The 24,178-nt window shown below is 48.1% G+C and overlaps 1 protein-coding gene across 2 annotated transcripts in view; it reads left to right on the forward strand.

Annotated features, from left to right (window-relative positions):
- fndc3ba (fibronectin type III domain containing 3Ba) overlaps positions 1-24,178 on the forward strand; it is a 70,889-nt gene that overhangs the window by 13,439 nt on the left and 33,272 nt on the right. For both annotated transcript variants that reach the window (XM_076157868.1, XM_076157869.1), the window contains exons 2-7: positions 4,198-4,343; positions 6,182-6,257; positions 20,161-20,237; positions 21,898-22,129; positions 22,267-22,438; positions 23,204-23,334. In XM_076157868.1, coding sequence (XP_076013983.1) covers positions 4,227-4,343; positions 6,182-6,257; positions 20,161-20,237; positions 21,898-22,129; positions 22,267-22,438; positions 23,204-23,334 — 805 coding nt within the window. In that variant the 5' untranslated portion in view covers positions 4,198-4,226. The remainder of the gene's footprint in view (positions 1-4,197; positions 4,344-6,181; positions 6,258-20,160; positions 20,238-21,897; positions 22,130-22,266; positions 22,439-23,203; positions 23,335-24,178) is intronic.

Consider the following 24,178-nt stretch of genomic DNA (forward strand, 5'->3'; position numbering starts at 1 on the left):
TGAGTCCGTTGCATTCCATTCCACCCGTTCCGAGTTCTTCTTCGTGGATGACATATCATTACGGCAATTACAGGGCACGGCGACTTCAACCGTACAAACGTGCACATGTGCAGAAATACACACGGAGCGAGCGGTGCGTGCGCGTTTGTGTGTGTGCGCACAGAGCGAGCGGTGCGTGTGCATGCACAACACTCGGCAAAGGTTTCGCACAAATTTATACACCCATGAACACACACATGCAAGCAAAATGCATGGGGACAGATTGATAGAACAAGCCAAAGCTCTGGATGGGCTTTGAGACAAACTCGCTCTCTCTCACACAGACACACACACACACATACACATACTACACACACACACACACACTGAATGCATATGTGCAGAAAGCTGCTCGCCAACGTGGGAAACCTAGGTTCCATCTTTTATAAATCCCCTCTCTGTCTGTTCCAAGTGTGTGTGTGTGTGTGTGTGTGTTAGTGCTCCAGGCCCAGCATTCCTCTTTGCCTTCCTCTCCACCCTTCTTTCTTTCTTTCTTTCTTTCTTTCTTTACTCCCTCCCTCCCACCCTGCCCTCTTTTTCTCTGCATCTCCCCCTCTCCACTCCATCTCTCCCTCTTCTCTGGCAAACTTCTTCTCAGGCACTCTAATATGTCCGTGTGTGTGTACGTGTGTGTGCGTGCATGTGTGTGTTAGGGAGAGTGAGAGCAGGAGCAGGTCTCCTCCTAGACTGAATACCTTTTGTAAATGGAGCTGGGGTTGAATGGGAGTGGTGTGGGTGGCGGTTTCCCACCATATTTAGAAGCTACCCCCCTTTTCTTCAAACACACACGCACACACCAGTGTGCCTTCGTGTGTGTGTATATTAGTTAAATGCCAACGCAGATTAAGGTTGTCAACTGATAACGTGGGTATAAAAGGAGTTGAATCGATTCCAAATGTGTATGATGTATACGCGTGCGTGTGTGTGTGTGTGTGTATTGAATAGATAGTCATTCAGCTCTGAGCACTGACACCTGAGAGCATTCCTCACTGCTTGACACACCCAGGATGAGGAGGATACCTATACATTTTGTGTATGACCCTCTGGAACAAAATGATCATAATTATTATAAAATATGAGCATCAGGATTTACAGACCAAAGCTATTGATCCGTTATCAACAATTAATTGGGATGAATTTTCTTGAAGGATGATTGAAACAACAGTCTGGTGGGATTCGCTCTGAAGTCTTCAAAAAGTTAGAAGAATTTAGAATGTTGTTACATTTGACCCTGGAAGCAAACTACCATGGAGGTCGTCACGGTCGCTGCGGTCATGGTAACACAACGTCGCCAAAATGGCTCACGCAGGACAGTCGGAATGTGATTTATGCAAAAACAAAATGCTGCTTTTACAGCCTCGGTACTATGAAATATTGTGTCTCACAAATCTCTCACATTAAAGACTCACACATACACACACAACAGGTTGTGTCCAATGAAGTCTGCGGGGCTTGCCTCTTTGGATGTTGCACAAATGTGTGTGCGTGTGTGTGTGTGTGAGAGAGAGAGAGAGGTGTGAAGCAGTCGACTGGAAGTAAGTCAGACAGTCTGTTAGGTGGTTGTGAATATCCATTATGCTTCATCAGGATGGACAAACTGGAGTCATTGGGCGTGTGTGTGTCTGTGTGTGTGAGTAATGAATGGCTGTGTGAGTAATGACTAAGGTTTTGAGGTCAGAGCTGCTGCCTGGATATCTAGGCCCTCTGTGCATCTGTGTGTGCTACACCTCGGTGTGTGTTTTACTCTATGCGTCTTTTATGGGAGGCTGGTTCCACGCTCACACAGGACTTTCTGTCCGATGACACAGACACACGTGCATGGACTTGCATGCACACACACACACACGCTCGCACAATCGTTCATACATGCCGGACAAGCGGGTGATTGTTTTCTAGATCCAACATGGAATTTTTCAATTTAACATTTTTATCCCTGCTGGGAATCGACACCTTAGTCCTCCCACATTCCACTGGGAACGGAAACTGCTACGTGTGTGTGTGTGTGTGTGTGTGTGTGTGTGTGTGTGTGTGTGTGTGTGTGTGTGTGTGTGTGTGTGTGTGTGTGTGTGTGTGTGTGTGTGTGTGTGTGTGTGTGTGTGTGTGTGTGTGTGTGTGTGTGTGTGTGTGTGTGTGTGTGTGTGTGTGTGTGAGAACCGCAGCATCCATCTGCTAGTGATTGCATTGCAAAACAAAGATCACTTTTCATTCATTAACACATGATGGATTGGAAACCCGAATATTGCTGCAAAATGTATATCACACCGATTCTTTCCCTCTTTGTAAGTCCTGTCTGAACAATTTCTCAGCTGATAAATGTGACATCTGAAATTCCTGAACATTGCTTCATGCATTTTGTCATTTTGTGCCGAAGTTGTGATGAAATGTTGCCGTTTACGATCAGGATTCCTCATCCAGGCCTATCATTCATACTTACCTCCCCTTCCTCCCTCCGTCCTCCGCTCTCGTCTCGCTCTCCTGGCAGAGCTGAGAGTGGCGTTACCATCTGTCTGTGATGCGTCCTGGATACAGCGTGCGTGTGTGTGTTTGCGCGCGTGTTAGGCAGGATGGCCAGGCTGAGCTGGGAATGGGGCCCGGGCGGGACAGAAAGAGAGAGGGAACAAAATGAGGGAAAGAGAGAGGGAAAAGGTCCTCTAAGAGAGAAGTGTGTGTTTTGGTTGTAGCGGTACGATCCACAGCTGTGTGATCCATTAACCCTTTCAGGGACCCCCATCAGCACCAGAGTGAGACCAGCTGAGAGGAGAGACACACAGCTGTTTCAAGAAGGACAGTGTGTGTATTGTATTTGCATAAGGTGCCTGTGTTTGCATCTGTATGTGAAATAGTTGTTGCTGTGATCGGATTCTTTATTCTGGTGTGTTTGTGTGTTAGAGCCTATGCAAACAGCAGCACAGCTTATAGCCATTAGTCAGCAATGATGTCGGTCGCCAGCTTTGAATCGAAAAACTGACGTCATCCAATAAGACGCTCCAGGCAACGGATGTGTGTGTGTGTGTGTGTTCGTGTGAGTGTGTCTGTGTGCACATGTATGTGTTTGTCTATTAGTGCAACATAGTGTGTGTGTGTGTGTGTGTGTGTGTTGCTGCTGACGTAACAGTATAGGGAGTTGTGTGTTTATCTGTGTGGTTTGTGCTGTGTGCGTGTAAGTTTTCCACCGGGCGATGAAAAGCTTTGGCCGCCTTTATGTTTGTGCCAAAAGAGAATCGACACAATTGAGGCAAGGAGCTGTGAGCCTCCCCATTCTTCCCCCGCGTGTTCTTATCCAGTCGCTCTCCTGTGTGCCATGTTTGTATTTGCAGAGCTAACAGCAGGTGTGTGTGAATGTTTGTGTGTGCGTCCCTATTCACTAATCAAACCAGGGACCATTGATCCGGCTTCCTCCCTCTTTCTCCTCCATTCATCTTCCAAACAGGATATTCCCTGTAATCCATCCTGTGTTGAAGAGTCCATGAAGAGTTTTGAATCCCGTCTAAAGTCCCTTGAGCCGATTGTTTGTGTTGTATTTCGCCGAGACATTAAATCTCAACGCACAAAGCAGATACACCTGTTGAAAGAACAGCGTGTGTGTGTGTGCGTGTGTGTGTGTGTGTGTGTGTGTGCTTTGTGCCAGAGGAAATGAGAGTGAAATCCTGTCGAAGCACAGTTATTGATTTATTACATTGGATTATTGTGCTTTCATCAGCGTCGGTTGGTGGTCGCTGGCACGTCTTCACAGATTTGGAGTGAAAGAGTAGAACGTCCTGTGTGCCTTGGACAGGAGAGACATCAGTGAGACGCCGACGCGGACGGAGTCAATAGGATCCCGCCGCTCCCTGCCGTGTCCCCGACGTGTTGCGTAATGGCAGTGACTAACGTTTATGTCCCTCTGTGAGCCAGCGTTTATGGATTTAATTTATTATTTGATTTTATGGATATCTAATGGGGCAACAGAAGGGGGATGCGGATGATGATGATGATTTTTTTGATGCATGTTTAAAAGTTAATGCAGTTAAACAAATGCTTATTATCATCTCTCTCTCTCTCTCTCTCTCTCTCTCTCTCTCTCTCTCTCTCTCTCTCTCTCTCTCTCTCTCTCTCTCTCTCTCTCTCTCTCTCTCTCTCTCTGTCTTTCTGTGTCTCTCTCTCTCTGTACTTTCCCAGGTAGGGCAGTTCAGTGAATTTCTCCATGAATGTACGTCACAATGATGATGGCAGACCAGATTCCACTGGATTTGGCCCCGCCCCCCCTCCTGAACGGGGAGGTCCCGCTCATGCCTCACATGGTTAACGGTGACGCAGCGCAGCAGGTAAAAGCACAGCACACGCACACACACACACACACACACACACACATAGACATCCACGCAGGTGCGACATGAGAATGCGTTCGTTGTCTTTCTACATTCCTGATTAACCACACGCACATGCACACGCATGCATAGGATCAGGCGGACACACACGGGCGCACATCAAACAGTGGTGCGTTCTTTTGGCTTTGTTATCATTCGTCACCTGGCCCAAACATTGATGCCGTCTGTAATGAGCAGCTGCCAAGCCGTAAAAGCACACAAACGCACATATAGAACGTTTGTGTTTGCCCCCCCCCCTACTCTGGCCTGTTCCCTCGCCGTACGACAGGAAGCACAGTGGGAGTGTTTTGGCCGCGACACTTAGCAGTTTAAACCCGGTTCCCACTCTGGAATCGCAGATCCAGACCGATGATTATATAGGTTTGTGTGTGTTTGTATTTGTGTGTTTCTTCAACTGTCTAACCCGTTCTGTGTGTGTGGGCGAGCACAGACGGTGTTGAGTCTGTTGCCGTTCGCCGTCTTGCTCGTCTCTCTGCTTTCCCGCCTTGTTTATCCGTCTCGTCTTACCTGCCTACATGTGTGTGTTTGTTTGTTTGTTTGTTTGCGAGTTTGTCTCCAGCTGCTCAGGCGATTGCGTGATTTCAAACGGTCAACAGGAGGGCAGATGTAGACAGTTCCAACGTAGTTATCCTCTAAACTGCTGTTCTAAATCAGTGCACAGCGTGATCTCCTCCTTTTGGCTCTTTATTTATGCGCGATGATGCACCCTGAAGTGATCTAATGTAGGAAAATAACCGACAATCTGCTCCCAACCGGTTTGTTTTCTTATTTGTGGACACTTCTGGGTTCATTATAGCTTAAAACAAACGTACCATGTGACCACAGGCGCTCACTCCATGGTGCTCAGCGGCTCACTCACTCCCACATGGTCGCTCATATGGGGGGTTTTCTCAGTCTGGGAAACATGGGTCGCCCTGCACAATGCTGCGGTTCCCATAGAAACTAGCAGCCGCTGCAGCAGACAGAGCAGGAAGTGTTTGTGCGCTCGTGTGTGTGTGTGTGTCTGAGAGAGAGAGGGAGAGAGAGAGAGGGATAGAGAGAAGCAGGTTAGCACTGAGATGGGAGCGCACGCATGCACTACAGGCGGAATGCAGCATGTGAGGATGTCTCGGCGGCACCTGTAGATCACGGCACACCCGTGTGTATGTGTGTGTCTGGGGGGTGTGTGTGTCGCACTTGCGGGTGGATGACTACGCGTGCGGTGCGTGTACAATGGAGGGTCACCTGTTTCAAGTGTACAGCCACGTGTACACTCTCAACAATCTCTATGCAGAGAATATGACGGTAAGGACCCACGTATGCATCAGCAGAGCGCCGTGTGTTTTGTGTGTCATGTGTGTGTGTCTGTGTGTGCGTGCTCACCTGTCCCTACTTGCGACACATGCATCACTCCAGGTCTACCATGCATGTGTTTGTCGTGCGCTCCGTTTGTGCGAGTGTGTGTACAGGCAGCAGTTGTAAAGTAGATTGGGTGTGTTACACAGCAGTTGTGTCACTGCTAGCTCATCCAACACCTTATTGAACTCTTCGTGTTTCTGCTCTACTCCGGGATCCGTCAGTCATTGTGTGTCGTATCACGCCCGCCAGCCTGCTTCCTGCTCAGCCGAGTGTGTGTCCTGTTCTCTGATTGTCAGTCATCCATCAGCGATCATGCTTGGCAAATTTGTTTTTCCTATCTCTAATGTCATCTTACTTTTTTGTTCTCCATCAAACGATCTGTGCGTGCCGACTGATGTCTAATTGTCTTTGTGATGTGTGTGTGTGTGACGGTGCAGGTGATCCTGGTGCAGGTGAACCCGGGGGAGACGTTCACCATCCGGGCAGAGGACGGCTCCCTGCAGTGCATCCAGGGTCAGTCCCATGATTACATTACCATGCTAACACATGGCCTCGCCGCTGCTCTGTCACTGTGTCTCCTCTCACTTCACTTGTTTTCTAGCTCCTTCCACAGCCGTGTGTATGTGCACGAAAGACACACACACACACACGAACATGCTTTAACCCAATAATTCACCTTGTCTTTTAAATTATTTTCCAAGTGTGTTTCATAATGTTGAAAACAAAGGCGATCACATCTTTCATAAGTAGTCCCAAAGTGTGAATGTTCCCCACACACAGGTTGTCCTTGGTTTGCATTCAGTGCATTTTTGAAAATGGACTTTTGGAGAGTTGGAACCTTGCAACATGGCTGTGTTTTTAATTTTTTGCAATGTTAAATTTGTTTTGCGTGGTATTATACTGTAAATGAAAGCATTGCAACAATAGCTAACTTAAAGCGCCCCTTTATGGACCGACTGTAATTCCCCTCGCAAATGCTTCTTGGCCCCCTACTGTCTGCCGTGGGGGGGGGCGTTGCAGACAGCCATGCTGAGGCCTAACGCTTGGGAGACTCTCGCCATATCCTGTCCTCCCAACTGAGCGACGGCCCAGTCGTCTCTGTCTGCCGCTACTGGAATCAGTATTCAGTAACATTTGAGGAAACCGGTTATTGAGATACATTGAGAGGACAAGGAATGTCTAAACCCCCAACATGGCGACAGGTGATTTACCGTTCATTTGAATCGACTAGAAAATGCGACAGCCTGCACGGCCTAGTAGTTTTAAAGCAAGCGAGGGACAGACGTGAAAGGAAGGGACATTTCTTCTTCTCCTTTCTTCCTCCCTATCTTTGAAACGGCTCGGGTGAACGCGGCATCGAGTGTCCCACTCAGAGACGGATGGGGACAGAGCGGGGAAGCCACGGTCTCACTCCCGGCTGTATCTGATATCGCCTCCATGAAAAGGCTGGAAATGTAAGCCACTTAAAGACTCTTAAAGACGGATGGGTGGGTGGCGGTAAGCCGGGAATTCCCCCCCAGTCTCTGGTGCGTGCTCGCGTCCCACTTTGATGACGTCAGCGGAGCAAGCTGTATCCCAGGCACTTTTGAAGGGGACCTTTGTTTGTCTCTCTCTCTGTCTCTCTGTCTCTCTGGCTCTCTCTGTCTCTCTCTCTCTCTCTCTGCGTCTTTGCCTCTGTGGTGAAGGTTGCGTTGAGTGAGTGCTGTTCAGGCTCCCCCCCCCCCCCCCCCCCAGCCACCACCACCTCACCCTACCCCTCCCCCATTATGACTAATTACGCCCAACCTCCTCTTCCTCCACCCGCCGCCTAATTCAATTTCTCCCTGAAATCGGCGGGATCGCCCCCGGGCCTAAGCTCGGAGGGACAGATAACGCCCGGCCGATAGATGGACGGAGGGAGGAATGAGATGGATGCGCAGACGGGGCAGATACGCGAGACGGCGAGATTTATAGATGGACGGATCAATGGGGGAGCTGATCGGGCGGGGAGATAGACGGAGGAAGAGACGGACAAGCGAGGGGCAGGTGTAACGGGAGGGACGGCGACTGACGCACCCCGGGCATGACATTTGTTTCATGTAGGCAGACGTGCACACACACATGCAAATTTAGCGACTGTGCGTGTGTGTGCATGTATATCTTGCGTGTGTGTTTTTTTCTGGTGTAGCTGCCTTTGACTAGAGTTGACAACAGTTAATTGGACGAGCAGCTTGGGGGGACTTGGGGTTACGTTTGAATGCACATATTAATGTGGCCACACACACAGAATCTCTCTCTCTCTCTCTCTCTCTCTCTCTGTCTCTGTCTCTGTCTCTGTCTCTCTCTGTCTCTGTCTCTGTCTGTCTCTCTCTCTCTCTCTGTCTCTCTCTCTCTCTCTCTCTCTCTCTCTCTCTCTCTCTCTCTCTCTCTCTCTGGAGGTCACTGGGTTTAATGAGAGGTGGAGTGTGGCAGTGTGTTTTGAAGGCGAACCGAGTTGCTCTTTAGACAGAGCCTCGGTGTGATTACCGAGACCTCAGAGCTCGCTTGTGTACTCGTGTGTGTGCAATGTGTGTGTGTGTGACAGAGAGCGAGATTACAGAGACCTCAGGGCACAACCAGGATACAGCTTTTATATAAAGTAACCTCTGTTTAGCTGCTGTGCTGCGGTGCATGCACGCAAACATACATACACGCATGCACACACACGCACACACACATGCACACATGCACAAATGCAGACGCAGATCTTATGCCAAGACCCGTTGACACAGCAGCCAAAAGAGATTCTTTCATATGGACTTTCAGCCTCCCTTCCCCTGCCTCCTTCTCCCTCCCGCCTTCACTCCCTTTCGTCTTCTCTCGTTCGTTCCTTCCTGCTCTCTATCCCCCCTCCCCTTCCTCTCCTCCTCTTTCTCTCTTTCTTAACCTAAATACCAAACCTTGGGCAGCAAAGAGACTATTGTATTTGCAGGGCTGAAGTTAAGTGCTTCTTATTAGGCCTCCGTGTGGCTTAAATGCTGTTGGCAGAGTTTTATTTTCAGGCCTTTTTCTTTTTTAGTTTGGATTTTTTTTTTAAAGATGCCCAGCAAATTCCATAACCTCAGGGCGACTGAAATCCCTTCAAAGCCACAGCGTACACTTAAGTCATTCATGGTTGTTGGGAATTGAAAGTCAATCATTGAGAAAATTAAAGGTTCTAAGTTCACATGAGTTGCGCTAGTTCTTTTGGCTTTACCTGTTTGACCTTTCTGACCTCTTGTTTGTTCTTCACCCCCCCCCTTCTCTCTTTGGTCTTATATCGTTGTGCATAGCTGCTTTCTTTATCTCGAGTCAAAAATTGCGTCTCAAAGCGTTCGCTGCATCTGCATCGGTATCAGTCTGCTAATATCATGTCCCCTTCGAATGTGTGTGTGTGTGCGTGCGTGTCTGTCTGCGTGTCTCCGTCCTCTGTTCAAACAAACTGACCTCTCGGTGGTCCTGGGGGTCAGCTGTGAACGACCCCGCATACCCCCCTACCCCCCCTGTCCTTACTCCCAGTCTACCTTTCCCCAACCCTGCCCCGTTGCCAGCCAGTACACACCCCCTCCCCCCACACTCACACACACACTCCTACCCCCTCCCTTTTTCTCCCACCCCCACTAAGACCATTCCCCCTGAGCTTTCCCACACTCACATCAAAGGGCAAGACTCTAGAGGGTGTGTTAGAGCACCCTGCTCTGGAATGCAAGTGTGTTAATATGTGTGTGTGTGTGTGTGTGTGTGTGTGTGTGTGTTTTACAAGGCTGTGTTGGTTTACTGTGTTGTTTGCTCTTTGTTGGACTTTTATTAGGGTTGATGAGGGCCAGGGGGGGTGAAGAGCAGGAAGCTGTGTCCTGTCCAGGGAGGATGTGACATCACAGAGAGCCGGTGCCTCTCCTGGCGTGGAAATGCTCTTTGTGCGTTTGCTTGAGATGAGCAGTTAAACGTCACCAAGTCTCCCAAAGAGTTCGATTTCCTTTGATTGTTTAAGTTAAACATTGACGCCATTACATTGATTGACAGCTGAAGCGCCGGCACTGCAAATAGTCTACTTGTCTTGGTATGCGTCTCCTGCCCCTACTGCACGCTGCGCTCTAATTCTTGTTGTGCATTATGGGAAACTTAGTCAACAATCAGGCTTTTTTAGCAGAGACCAATTGTCTCAGTGGTGGTTAGGGCGAACGGCTCCTTTGTGACCTCAGCGAAAAAAAAGTCTCTGCACCAGCTGTGTGTATGTTTGCGTGTTTGCGTGCGTGTCATCTGGACGGAGCGGAGTGTGTGGGTCACGTCAGGGCCTACTTCATGTTTCAGCCAGCACATGCAAGCTGTTTCTTTTTGTCCTCTTCCTGTCTCATTTATCCGTGGCCCATTCGCTCTTTCCCTCTCTCTCTCTCTCTGCTCTTGTGTTTCTTTCCTCCCTCCCCAAATACTTCTCCGCGTCTTCGTCAAGCCTTCCATCGCACGCCGCCGCTCTCCCTCCGCCGAAGTGTGAGAGGAAAATGGCGGAAAGTCTTAGAGGCCTCGCGTTTACGCCACACCAGATGGCTCTAAACAAGTTAAGGGGAGAAAACGTTAATACACTTTTCTCAGAAGGGCTTCATTTGGAGCATGGTTCCTGGAGGCCCTCATTGCTGTGGTTGTTTTAAGGACAGCGAGGGCGTCGATAAGGGCACAGGATCGAGCACCGCCGCCCAACTGCAAACATCTGGTGGATTCTTGCGTTCTCTTCTTGATTTACAATATGTGTACGCAACCAAATTGTGCAACATGTTACGAGCTTTCCGTGTTACGATCCGTGTCCGTGACAAACAATATTTTTACCCTCAAACGTGCGCAACAGTGTGGGAAAATGTGTACTATTATGTGTCGTATTTATATTTGTGGGTGTGTTACGGGGTCAATAAAGAAATCATGGTGTTGTTTTGGCACGACACATAATGAATCCCATATCCTATTCAATGGACTGTATATCACTATGCCGCGGCCTTATGGACACTTTACACACTGCAGGTTTTGATGCGCAATTCGGACCATGATGCAATTTTGCTTGACAGCATCTTTACATGCTTGGTTTTAAGTGGCCCCCCAAACCACCATCATACAAAATGAAGCAGTCAGTCTCGTCAGAAAAGTACAAATCAGGGTTATGTTCTGCCTTTCACCAGCAGATTTTCAGAGCATTATACTGCTGCGCAACATTTAGTCCTATACTGTATATTCGATATCCGCGTACTTTGTAATCTGCCTTGTCAAGACGAGGAATCCACTTCCAAAACACACCGTAGAAACACGGAGACAGTAAAGCGTCTGATCCAGAGCGTCACCACTTTTCCTCCTCGGCTCCCGTTTGAAATTGCTTCAAGTTTACAGTTCGTAGTTTGCTTTGCAATGTGCAGGGGAAAAGGGAGCGCAGTGTCTCTGCAGAGCGAGGAAAGCTCAGCGCATAAGCGAGGCCCTGTGTGTGCGTGTGTGTTTGTGTGTCTGTGAATTTGGGTGCTTGCAGGTATGTGTGTATATAGTTTTAGCTTTGACCAGGTGGATGATGGTAGTTACATGTGAAGTCTGGACTGAGACGGTAAGGAATACCTCCATGTTTTAGAGAGGAAATCAAAGAATTTCAGTTTTTATAGCCTAAGGCTTACTGTGTGTGTGTGTGTGTGTGTGTGTGTGTGTGTGTGTGTGTGTGTGTGTGTGTGTGTGTGTGTGTGTGTGTGTGTGTGTGTGTGTGTGTGTGTGTGTGTGTGTGTGTGTGTGTGTGTGTGTGTGTGTGTGTGTGTGTGTGTGTGTGTGTGTGTGTGTTCATTCCTTGTTACGTCCCATTGGGTTTGGAAAACTGGTCTCTATGGGAACGAGCTAGCACTCCAGGTGGTGTGTAATGGAATGTGGTCCCTCGGGGCACTGTGTTGTGTGTGTGTGTGTGAGATATAGCATACCTGTCGTCTTCTTTTTCCAGTATTTCTTTACTCAAATGTGCTTTGGGTTCATTCTAAGAAACAAAAGGACAGAGATGATTGTTAGTTAGTGAAAAGCCTGAGTCCAGTGTGTGTGTGTGTGTGTGTGTGTGCGTGCGTGCGTGTGTGTGCCCTGCCCAGTGCTCTCATGTAAACCCAATGCCCTCAAACAGTAGGGCATGAGGAGGCAAAAGAAGGAAGGGAGGGTGGAAGGAGTGGAGTGGAAATGAAACCATAGAGCGAGGGAAGGTAAATAGAGGGAGAGAGAGGGGGAGAGAATGAGACGCGACATGTCTGGTCGTGTCTGCTGCCCTGCATTCCGGGTGAGGCCACTTCCTCTGTGCGATGACCCTGGCCACCCCTGCACTGTTGACTTGGTCCAGTCTGCCAGTTCCAGGGAAGGCCTGATTCACCGATGGGACCGGCCCACTTTGGGCAACACGGGGGGGGGGGGGGTTGGGGGCGTTTAGGGGGGGAAAGCAGAGAGTGTGCAAAAACTCTAGAGAATACTGTGCCTGTCTTCATATGTTGCACCCTATGCGTGTGCGTGTGTGAGGAGCAGCTGTGTAGAAGAGTGTGTGTGTGTGTGTGTGTGCTCTCAGAATTTTCCAGAGAGAGAAAGGGAGAAGGAGCGAGCTTTTCCAGGGATGAAATACTTGGCTCCCTTGAAGCTCAGGGTACAGCTGGAGCACTCCTCCCTCCGCCTTCCTTCCCTCCTCCTTTCCCTCTCTTTCCGACCTCCTTCACTTCCTCCCCTGCTTCCCCCTCTCTGCTCGTGTCTTGTTTTCACTCCATCTTGGATTTTTTTTGTGTTTTTAAAAAAGAAAAAAAAAGAAATCTCCCCGTCGCTCTTCAAAACTTTGCGATGATTTTCAGTTCACGTTGATTACATTTCATCGCGGTGCAGTTTGGCGAGTCGAGCGACCGTTACAAATGCTGCATCATCTCCTGGTGTCATCTTTGGTGACGGCGAAGAGAAGCTGGAAAAATGTCACTCCCCTCACACGGTTATATAGATAACACGCGTGCTTGTTTACGTCGTGTGTGTTTAAAGGTCACGGGGAAGCCCTTTTTTATTACTCTGATGCGATTGGACGGGCACGCGTGTGTGTCAGTCAAGGGGTGGGCCTCATCGAGGAGGCCGAGGACTGATCGGAGAGTCTGGTAGGGAAGTGGTGTGTGTTTGGAGATAACATTGGTCAGAACTGAGAAGTTAGTTCAGCCTAAATATCCCCTTTTTACTCTCTTTCTCCCCCCCACACACACACACACACACACACACAAGTTGTTGTCTGATCTGAGACAAGGGACGCAACACACACACACACACCCTTGCACACACATACACAGTGGAATTCAGAGTTGAGGAGTGGGGGAAAGTCCCTGCTAATCTAAGACTAGGATTTCCAGTCTTCCCTTCTTTCTTTCCACTGACATTCACACGCCTTCTCTTCTCTTCTCTTCTCTTCTCTTTCTCTGTTTTTTTTTTGCACTGGACACAGGCTCTGCGCTGTTCAGACTGTGACTCACACCACAGGAATGCCCCCACATTAACATGTGGAGAGATAGAGGGCAGGAAGGGAGAGGAGGAGAAGAGAGGGAGAGGAGTACGACCGGGGGAAAGAGGCAGGTCGTGCACACGGAGGGAAGAAATGAGTAAATGCAGAGATGTTCCTTTATTGGGTCAAGGTTTGACTAGTTGTTGAGTCTTGAGGATTCAACGTAGTGAGAAGAAGAGGAGAGCAGGAAATGACCATTAGACTGTAGCCTGTTTACACACCAACAGCTGTTGCACCTCTCTCTCTCTCTCTCTCTCTCTCTCTCTGTAGACATGTAGAGTTGATTAGGGAATGGATACAATGAGTCACCAAAGTCTGGTCTGTGTTTACGTATGTTGCGTGCGCATGTGAGTACGCGCTGGTGTATGTGTGCACACTGCGTGTAGGGGCGTGATAGAGCGATAGCAGAAATATGTCACTCCATGCTGTGCGCGTTGCATGGTTACGATCCCAGACAGTTCTGTCTGCGGGCCCTGGAATAGTCCCATGTGATAACGTTTGAAAAGAGCTTGTCGGTGTGTGTGTTGGTGTGTGTTGGTGTGTGTCTGTGTGTGCTTTGAAAGTTGTTATGTCTACATTTGCATGCACTGTATCATTGTCTGCGTTTTGCATATCATTACCGCTGCCAAAGTGGCCGTGATTTCTGTAAACTATTACAATGTCAGTACGCTCCAACGGTGGGTGACCACCCGTGTGTGTTCATGTCAGCGTGACTGCATCTAAATCTGGACCCCAGTGCATTAGTTTATGCCAAGGATGTGAAAGCTCGGTGTACGTGTGCGCTCACATATGCGCGTGTGTGTTCTTGAGAGCAAAGCGTGGCCGGCCTCACAGTCCCTCCAGACGTTACGTTGCTCACCTTCCTCGAAGCAGACCGAGCACCAGAAGTAGGTCGCCCCCCCTTCCTCGCCGAAGCTGAGGAAGGCCCGGGCAGGGTGGAGGTGTGGGCTGGCACCCAGTGTGCAAAACGCTGAACACTAAACAGATCCGGGCTTGTGTGCTGAGAGACCATTTATGCCGGGATCACGATACGGACGAAACTGTCAGATCATAAGATCGCATTCTGTGAAACTTTATACGTGGATAAATCGAGAGGAAAATAAATGTAAAATGAGATACAAAACAGTCGTTTTGGTGAAAAGGGTCACGCACTGTCACAAAATGATAGCTGAAACGATGGAACCCAGTGTAGAGAAGATACCGGCTGATCCTCAATTAAACCTGGATGTCCTTTGTTGTAGAAATAACGACGACCTTGTATGTCTTGTGTGTGTGTACCGTGTCGTTTTCTGGGAGTTAGAGTTCCGCAGCTGTTTTGGCCCATTCTATCTTCACAAACCTGGATGCATCATTGTGTAGCTGTTAATGAATGAACAACAGGAAAAAAATTAGATGTTCGCGAGTTTATTCTTAAATCAAACAACTGCCAGTTTGAGAATTCGACGCCTTTAGTTCAGCTGATGTTGCATGAAAAACTACATCCAGTAAAGTGACATCAGTTTCAACAATTACTTCACTTGTGAGTTTTGTGCTGAATCAGAGAGCAAATACATCTTTACAAAACCAGCAATTATGAGTAAGGTTGAGGTTCTTGTGTGGACAGACTGTTTCCATGGAGACCCTAGAAGAAGCCAAAGAAGGTTATGGTGGGATTTTAATCCATACAGCGATCACTGCTACCTCTGGGCAAACTACCAGGAGTAGAACACACACATACGTCTTCAGCTCGCAGGTCTACCAGCTAACCTTTCCACCATAAGAGCATTCGGCTTGGAAGTGCTTAAGTTGCGTGCACGGGGATAGATTGTTATCGCAATGTGATATTATTTCAATTTGTCGTTTATCTGTATTGCAGGAGAACGGGCTCGGTTTTAAAATTGGATGTAGACTATGAGCTCCAGCCAGTGACCCAACAAACACACAGCCCCGATTCTGCCGTGAAACGTGTTGAGCCGCCACATTAATAACATTTCATCAGATGGCATAACTGCGAATGCTTCCTAAGTTATGCAACACTGAGCTTTGAGGCTATAAGTTGAGGGGCTCGCTCACTCAGAGGAATGTGCTTACACACACACACATATATGTACATACAGGAGGGACCCAGTGTTCAAACGCTACAGCTCCGGCTTATGATTTACATTCCCCTGCAAATCAGCGCGCTCAAATTACAGCCTGCCACACAAAACAGAGAGTGGGGATCAGAAGTGTGTGTGTGTGTGTGTCTTCATGTCTGCATATGCACACATTGTATTGCGGTGATGTACGCATGCATCAGAGACTTTGTGTGTGTGTGTGTGTGTGTGTGTGTGTGTGTGTGTGTGTGTGTGTGTGTGTGTGTGTGTGTGTGTGTGTGTGTGTGTGTGTGTGTGTGTGTCGGCAGCGCAGCGCAGCGCAGCGCAGGAAGCCCCGACTTCCTTCTCCATCACTGAGACTCTGCCCACAGAAACAGTGGCCACCGGACTTGACTCACTGGAGATCAGCCAGAGGTCTCTGGTGTGTGTGTGTCTGCATATGGTATCATGTTTTGCACCAATACAGGCTGTGCACAAACTCTGTGCTATTTTAAAGGTAGTCTCACACATTTCCTGCAACAATAATCTCTCTCTCTCTCTTTCTCCCTTTCCCTCCCTCTCTCTCTCTCTCTCTCTCTCTTTTACTTCATTTCCCACCTTCATGTTGCTCCTCAATCTCCATCTCTCACTCCCTTTTCTCATTCTATCTCTTTCTCAGTTTATATTTAAAAAAACGACGTAGGAGTTCTAAGGGAATTGCTCTCATTTTATTTAGATTTGACAATCAGACATTGTTCAAAGGTGTGTGTGTGTGTGTGTGTGTGTGTGTGTGTGTGTGTGTGTGTGTGTGTGTTGGCCAGGCAGTAGAGGAAGCTGTCGTGGGAGTGTCTTGCACTTGGAGCGCCGAGGACAGATAACATTACCCGGCTGATACTTACATAACTTCCAGGCAACGCCACGTCACAGCTGACCCAGACACACATGCATGTGTACACACACACACACACACACACACACAGGAATATACTAGATTGGACAGCTGCTCCACTACTGAGGCTGTGTTGGGGTTCACAAAGTTTGTTTTTGTGTGTGTGTGCAGCATGTTGGTGTGTGTACTCGTGAACATTTTTTTTTTCCACTGTGTGTTTTTGGGAAATCCATCTGAGCGGAGTTGTTTTGTATGTAGGTCAGCTCACAAACAAGCTTCTTTGGTTTGATACCAGCACCCCCCCGCCCCCCCTCCTCCACACACACACACACACACACACTTACTTTCCCAAGGTGGTCCTTTCAATGTGGCGACCACATGTGCAACACTGAAATGAAGAGAGAGAGAGAGAGAGTGAAAGTGCTGCAGTCTTTTCTAGAGGCAAAAACTCAGCTGACTGCTCGTCCATTGTAACAGACAGCAAATACACACATACTGTTGGCACTGCTCATGGATGGATTTCATATGTGTGTCATATTTGTATGCTATATATGTGTGCAAATTAATTACATAGTGCATTATTATGGGCTAAAGTATTGTGTGTGTGTGTGTGCGTGTGTGTTGTAGTTTGGGGGGCCCAGTTGCAGCTGTCTTTGACAGCTGTATCATGAGGAACATCTGATGAAATGTTGCATCATCTCCTCTTTGTGTGTGTCTGTGTGTGAGTGTGGATGTACGTACAGGCAGCTGGACAAGATCACAAGTTTTTTGTTTTTGTTTTTTTAAGAGGGAGAGGGAGAGAAAGAGTGTGTCTGTCGGTCTGTGTGTGTGTGTGTGTGTTTGAGACAGAGACAGGATGTTTACCATGGACATGTGTGTATGGTTCTTGTATTAATCCCTCACGGCAAAAGTTAAACTTTCAGAGGTGACACTTTGAAATAGTGTGTATGTGTGTGTGTCGCATCTTAAATTAGCATAGAGGCAATCCTCCCCCCAACTCCCTCTCTCTCTCGCGCTCGTTTCCATTGTTTGTCAAAAGTCGCAATATTTCACCTGCTGTATGAACTTGATCTATTGTGCTCGTCTCTCTTTCTACCTCTGTCAGGTTTTAAGTTTCTGCTCTTTTTCCTGATCTCTCTCTCTCTCTCTGTGTATCGGTGTCATCCTCCCTTTGTCTCTCTCCCATGTGAAAAGATGTCATCATGTCTGTGGTCTCCCTGGTCGGGGTCTCAAACAGACCACAGACCCCCTTACTTCCAGTCTCTCTGATCCTCACAATAGCTCTACTTGTTTTGCTGTCGGCGTGGTGTCGCCTTACCGTCTTTGCGGAGGGAACAATAGACGCAGCGATAAGATGAGATCTCTTTGTGAGCAAACCAGGAAGTTTTCCGTGCTTGTTCCCGTTAATTTCTCCTCACACACTGATACAGGTTCATAATCTGCAAAGCAAATCAGGTCATGCAACTCACACGCAATTTATTGATATCTTCCCTTTTTTTCCACAGCGAGCCCTCCAGGTTACCAAATGATCTATTCCTTACTCTACTTTACTACTACTACTTTACTTATAATCTACATCATCATCAGCACAAGAACTTCCATCCATATGGGAGATGAGGGGAATCACAGGGGTTAATGGGACATTGCCGACACAAATTATACACACTGTAACCGCTCAGGTATGGGTGGCGATGTCATCCGGCACGGAGGGAAATGACTGCATTAGCGAGCTCTGACCCAACCTGTCCCCGGCAGCAGGTCGGAAGAGAAAGGAGCGGCAGATGGATGGATGGAGGGAAGGGGTGGGGGCGGGGTTGAGTCGGTTAGCTGTGTTGTCTGGGATTCCAGCAGGATTAAGTAGAGGAAGTCGTGACAGCGCTCAAAGGGTAAAACTTGTAGGCTCGACCACAGAGTGACGTTATCTGAACGCGGATCCTGGACCACAATCACTTCAGTGTGTCAATACACACACACACACACACACACACTTACAAACACTTCCCTACACATAGAGCTGCTTGATTATCCTCAGCTTTTCATATTGCAGGATGGTCTAATATTGTGTGTGTGTGTGTCTGTGTGTCTGTGTGTGTGTGGTAGCAGGACAAAGAGTGTCTTGTATTTGGGGGAGGGGTTGGGGGGTTCGTTGGGCCTGTTGGGTCCGGTCCTGGGGGCCACGGGTGTGTGTGTGTGTGTGTGTGGAGGAATGCTGCTGTTTGCTGAGTGAAGAGCACAGAGGCAGCGGAGACTGTCCAAACACACATCTGTTTGCAGAGAGTGTGTGTGAGAGGGAAGACGGAGTGCATTTGAGATGGTGTGTGAGCATGAGTGAAAGTGTACCATGGGCAGGGATGGAAAGAGCTTCAGAGGATCACTGTGTGTGTGTGTGTGTGTGTGTGTGTGTGTGTGTGTGTGTGTGTGTGTGTGTGTGTGTGTGTGTGTGTGTGTGTGTGTGTGTGTGTGTGTGTGTGTGTGTGTGTGTGTGTGTGTGTGTGTGTGTGTGTGTGTGTGTGTGTGTGTGTGTGTTCCCCCTACGCTGTGACCTTCTTCTCAATGAGGACTTTCATATCCCTCCCATTCCCCCATGGTAGGGGAGCAGACTGGACTGAAAGAGGTCTGTCTCTCCATACCTGTGACCTACTCACTATACACACACACACAAACACACACACACACCCTGACTCACACACCATCCACTGCTGCAGACCTTGCTCAGCTTGTGTTTGCACATGAGTAGGTGTGTGTGTTTACTGTACCGTTACCTGTTTGTTCGGCCGTTGAGAGGACGGGAGGAGAGTTGGCGGGATGGGAAGAGGTGAAGGAGAGAGAGGGTGGGAGGGTGGACGATGGAAAGAGAGGGGAAAAGCAGGGAGGTATGTAAAGGGAGTGAGTGAAGGATGAAACGCCGGGAAGGGAGGATGAAGTGAGTAATAGCTGAAAGCAGGGGAGCGAAGGATGTGAGTAATTGCAGATGGGAGGGAGAGAGAGAGGAAGACGAGCAAAGGATGAAAGAAGCGAGGAAGGGAGAGCCGCTTTTAGAGTTGGTTGAAATAGTTGCATGTGTCTTCACGCTTGCATGTGGTGGGTGGCTGAGGGCTGTGTGTGTGTGTGTGTGTGTGTGTGTGTGTGTGTGTGTGTGTGTGTGTGTGTGTGTGTGTGTGTGTGTGTGTGTGTGCGTGTGTGTGTGTGTGTGTGTGTGTGTGTGTGTGTGTGTGTGTGGAGCATGATTTATTCTGAGGCCAGGTCTGCCCCCAGCTGTCCCACCGGGGTCCCAATGACTTTACCAGCCGCAGACCTCCACCACAGAGAGGCTGATGGGGGGCCGGGGGGAGATATGCACGCTGGAAAAGTCAACAGCATTTTCAATCTGCAAATTCTATTACGCTTTCCCCTCGCGTAGTCCCCGAGCGGACGGGGCTGCTCTGCGCCGCGCGGTCACTTGCCCCACGTCGCGTGCACATCGACCACACCGCCGCTACCGTAAAAAACGCAGACGTCGTCTTTTCCAGCCGCTTTCAGTCTCCCTCGCCAGGAACAAGAGAAAAAACATTAAAGTTTAGATTTATAGCAGCTTGCTTCCTTTTTTTTGAGCTCATGCTGGTGGTGTTGGAAGTGTTTCATGGCCGTACCATGTCTGTGTCATACCAAGACTTCTAGACGTGGGCTTCTTCTGCAGCCTGAGATTCTCAAAAAATCTCCACATCTGTATACAGAATGTCTTGCACATCTTCATCATGCGACATGTTTATGTAGATTTGTGTTTGGTGATGTGTTCCCAAATGCATCCAAGATCTTTGAATACCAAACAAAGCAACATTCCTGGAAAGGTTGTGGTGTGAAAGGCACTTGTGTGTGTGTTTGTCACTGCATGTGTCCTGTTGATTGACAAGTGTAAATGAGAGTTTACTTTGAGTTGAGCTGCCTGGTTGAATAAATAACTCTGCTCCTCTCCCCCCCCCCCTTCAGGTCCTGCTGAGGTTCCCATGATGTCCCCAAATGGGTCAATCCCCCCCATACACGTACCCCCAGGATACATCTCACAGGTTAGTGTAAAACTCTGACTGATGGAGATCAGATTGTGCACGTCAAACCAAACCAGGCATGAACCCTATCCTGGATTTTGGTATTTTTTTGAACAGTTTGGTGTTGTTCTCTCACTTCTCTTTCCCTCCTTCCACACAAAGAGGGAAAAACAAGGATTTGTTGTCTGTAGAGGGCAACGCTAGTGACGGGATATGATTTGTGTTGTACATGGCATTCCAGGGGTTAAAGGTCAGCCTTTCAAGGGAAGTCAATAGAATGTTACGTAAAATGTAAAGAAGAAGAAGTCGTTTTTGTGGGCGGCGTATGTGCCAGTAGCACTCAGGTCATTGGCTCACTGTGGGTGTGTGTGTGTGTGTGTGTGTGTGTGAGTGTGTGTGTGTGTGTGTGTGTGTTTGTTTGAGTGGGTGAGTGTGTTAACGGGGACTGGGCCAAGTGTGAGCGGGAAACAGTGGTGGGTGGGACAGTAGGCCGTGAGGGTGATATTTACGGGTCGAATGGCAAGAAAGTGGATGAAGAAAGAGTGTGTGTGTGTGTGTGTGTGTGTCCTTGTCAGTAGATATGTAATGTAGTGATTGTGTGTCATTTGGGTCCACATGCACTCAGCCAAGGACTTTGGTCTTATTTTCCTGAAAACACTCTGTTTTTTTTTACTGCTGTGGAGGGGAGAGGGAGGCAGATATGGGGCCTCCTCGTCCTTCTCTCCCTCCTCCTCCTCCTCGTCTATCTCAGAATTTCTCTCTCGGATTTCACCCTCTCCCTTCGCTCTATTTCCCTTTCTTTCGGTTGGATTCTGGCAGTGATTCTGTTCAGCTCAGTTAAGCCAGTGTGTTTTTGTTTTTGCTTTTTGTGTGTGTGTGTGAGGGGAGGGGGGATTAATGTGTGTGTGTGTGTTGTTGTTGTGGGGGACCAGCAGATGACTTCCCCTCTCTACAGGGAATGTGTGTTTGCTCTCTTCTTGGAATGCAGGCCTGTGAAAGTGTCTCAATAGATGGAATGTGTGTGTGTGTGTGTGTGTGTGTGTGTGTGCGCGCGCTCCACTTCATGAATGTGAATGGGAATACATGTATGGATCGTATGTTAATTTGAGGCCTTTCTTTGAATCTTGTCACTAAAATCTTGTGGACCATGTGATGACGACGTTGCCATGGTTTCCAGCCCTCACAGGTCCAAAGTGTCCCCTAAACAGTTCTTTAATTAAAGAAATATGCAACCACCTGTTTGACTAGGTGTTTGCTGTTTGACAGACAGGGCAAAGGCACATTCTCTCTTGTCATAGCTTTCAAAATGTATATGAACAGGATTGGAATAGATATTTTAGAAGCCTAACGTCTTGTTGGATCAAAAGTAAAGAAAAGAGTTGCATGAAAAATGACACAAAGTAATGAATGGTGTATGTTTGCACCAGATGCTTTATAGTAAAATACACTACTTTGAACTTGATAGCAGGCTGTACAGTTTGCTGGAGGTACTTTGGGGGATCTCTGAGTGTTCTTGTTGGAATACGCTCCGTCTCGCTGCCACTTGGAGCTCCCACTGTGCAAACATTCCTCCTGTGTAATTCCAGAGACATATCCCAAAGACATCATTTTTTTAATCCTCTCGTTGTCTTTATCGCCCCTTCTTCCCCCGCTCCCACCCCCTTTTCCTCTGTGTCTCAAGGTGTTGGAGGATACCACAGGGGTCCGTCGGGTGGTGGTCACCCCCCAGTCTCCAGAGTGCTACCCCCCTTCATATTCTCCAGCCCTCTCCCCTACACACCACTTGCCCCCCTACCTGACTCACCCTCACTTCATCCCCAACTCTCACTCCTTCTACCCCCCTGTCAGCCCCGGGGAGTTGCCCCCCCACCAGTACTACCAGCACCACCTCGCCCCCATGTACGGCGATCCAGGTACGGACACGTTCACGGGACTTCTCCATTTGAGCTGAAGACATTGCACAATAGATGAAATGTGCTACAAGATCCATGCAGCATTTGAATGCTTTTCCTCTCCTCTCCTCTCCTCTCCTCTCCTGTCCTCCTCTCAGAAATCATCCCACTGTACGGGATGTCCAACTACATAGGCAGGGAGGAGACATACAGTAAGCCGCAACCCAAAAAGATAAAGGAACAGAGACAACTAGAGAGACAGAATCGGCTCAACTCTCCTCCCTCCACTCTTTACAAGGGCAGTCTGGGGCCAGCACACAACGGATACAGGTGAGTTTACTTAACCCTCAGGAACAGGAATCAAATTTGATATATTTGGGACTTTCCCTACTTGACCTTCATTCAGGATGATTACATGCACGGTGACACTTTGAGACAAAGATAATTAGATGGGGAATAAATAATTTTTCCTTACAAATGTCATGTAAACACCATAATCACATTGAATTAATCACAAATTGACATTGGTGGATCACATATAACACATTAATCATTGGCTTAGGATCAGCATCAGCATTCTGCGCGTGAATTTCCACTGCTGGCATTCGTCCACTCGTAAACCAATTGACCAGCGAATCATTTATACTCGGCATCTTATGGCATCTTATTTATTCTATCCAACATACTGAGTGTAAACATGGTTTCCTTGTTAAAATGATTGATCTGCTTCTTGCAATAATCTCCTTTTATACAGTTGTGCTCCCCTCGGTCACTGTTCACATCCTCCACTGTCAACCAGAAACATTAACTCTCTTTTTAAAATGTGAATCTGATAAAATCTAAATTGAGTTAAACTCTAAAGGGTTTACTTGTTCACGTCATCAAAAGGTTTCAATCATCTTTTGACCAGACATGAAGAAGACTGCTCTAAATTCAGCCTTCAGATTTATATTTTGTTGTCTATGTGCAACACAACACATTCCTATTGGGTCTCATTGATAAGAAAAATCTGTGAGATCAAAGTTTGGCTTGTATGAATATAACTGTGTATACATAGACATATATATAATATATTCATTGCCATTTTTGATGCAGCAACAAATCACATGCCCCAACGCTCGGGTCAGTGGGGACAGGATGTGGCATCGGCAGTCCAGGAGGAAAGAAGCCGGAGAGACGACTCCGCAGCAGTCCCAGAAGCAGTGAGCCAGACACACACACACAAGGTAAGACACACACACACACACACTCACAAACACATATACTGTACTAAACAGACTCAGCATTCAAGTCATTAAAATTGATAAATTATAGAAAACACTCACAATTGGGTACAAATGCACACAAACACACACCGCGGACTGATCACGGCTGAATTTTTGCCCTGGAAGGAAGATTCAAATTGGATCTTTTCTCTGTGTGTGTTTCAAGTACACGCATGGCACTAATGCCGCACAATCAGACGTTTTTCATAACCTCATCTCTGAAAAATAATGCATCGTCTTGCATCATTTTCTTTACACGTACAACTTTTCTTTTTTGCCAAAAAAAACGAGCTAACGTCATCACACAACACCACTCCTCGCACCGTCTGTCCTTTTAGAAGCACAAATGTCCCCCTCTCTATTCTCCTGTGTGTGACTGCGACAAACTCAGTGGCCCTTTGCATTCAGCCCGGCCCGGATAAAACGCTCCTCCTCGCGTTTCTCACTCTTTTTTTTTCTCACAAAAAAAAAGAAAGAAAGAAAAAAGATGAATGGATGAATGCTGCCTCACTGAGGTGAAGGAATACGGGGTGGAGCGGTGGAGGGATAGAGGTGGGAAGGCAGGCGAGAGGGGGTAAGAGGGGTTGTCTGGGTAACCACATAGCTGAACTCGTCCCGGAGCGCTATCGTTTTACCCTCCCTACAATACTGGCCTTGTTGGTAAAGGCTGAGCCACGGGGGGCGGGCGGGCCGGGGGGTGGGGGGTTGGGGAGAGAAAGGGGAGGGTATAGGGGGTGAGAGATGGGGAGGGGGGCAGGCAGGGGGGGCGCATACCTGTAGAGTCCTGCTTGTTATGAAGGAAACC

This window comes from Genypterus blacodes, unplaced genomic scaffold (genome assembly GCF_046128005.1).
Source record: "Genypterus blacodes isolate CSIRO-AG114 ecotype Tasmania unplaced genomic scaffold, CSIRO-AGI_Gbla_v1 ptg000073l_1, whole genome shotgun sequence".
Taxonomy (NCBI): domain Eukaryota; kingdom Metazoa; phylum Chordata; class Actinopteri; order Ophidiiformes; family Ophidiidae; genus Genypterus; species Genypterus blacodes.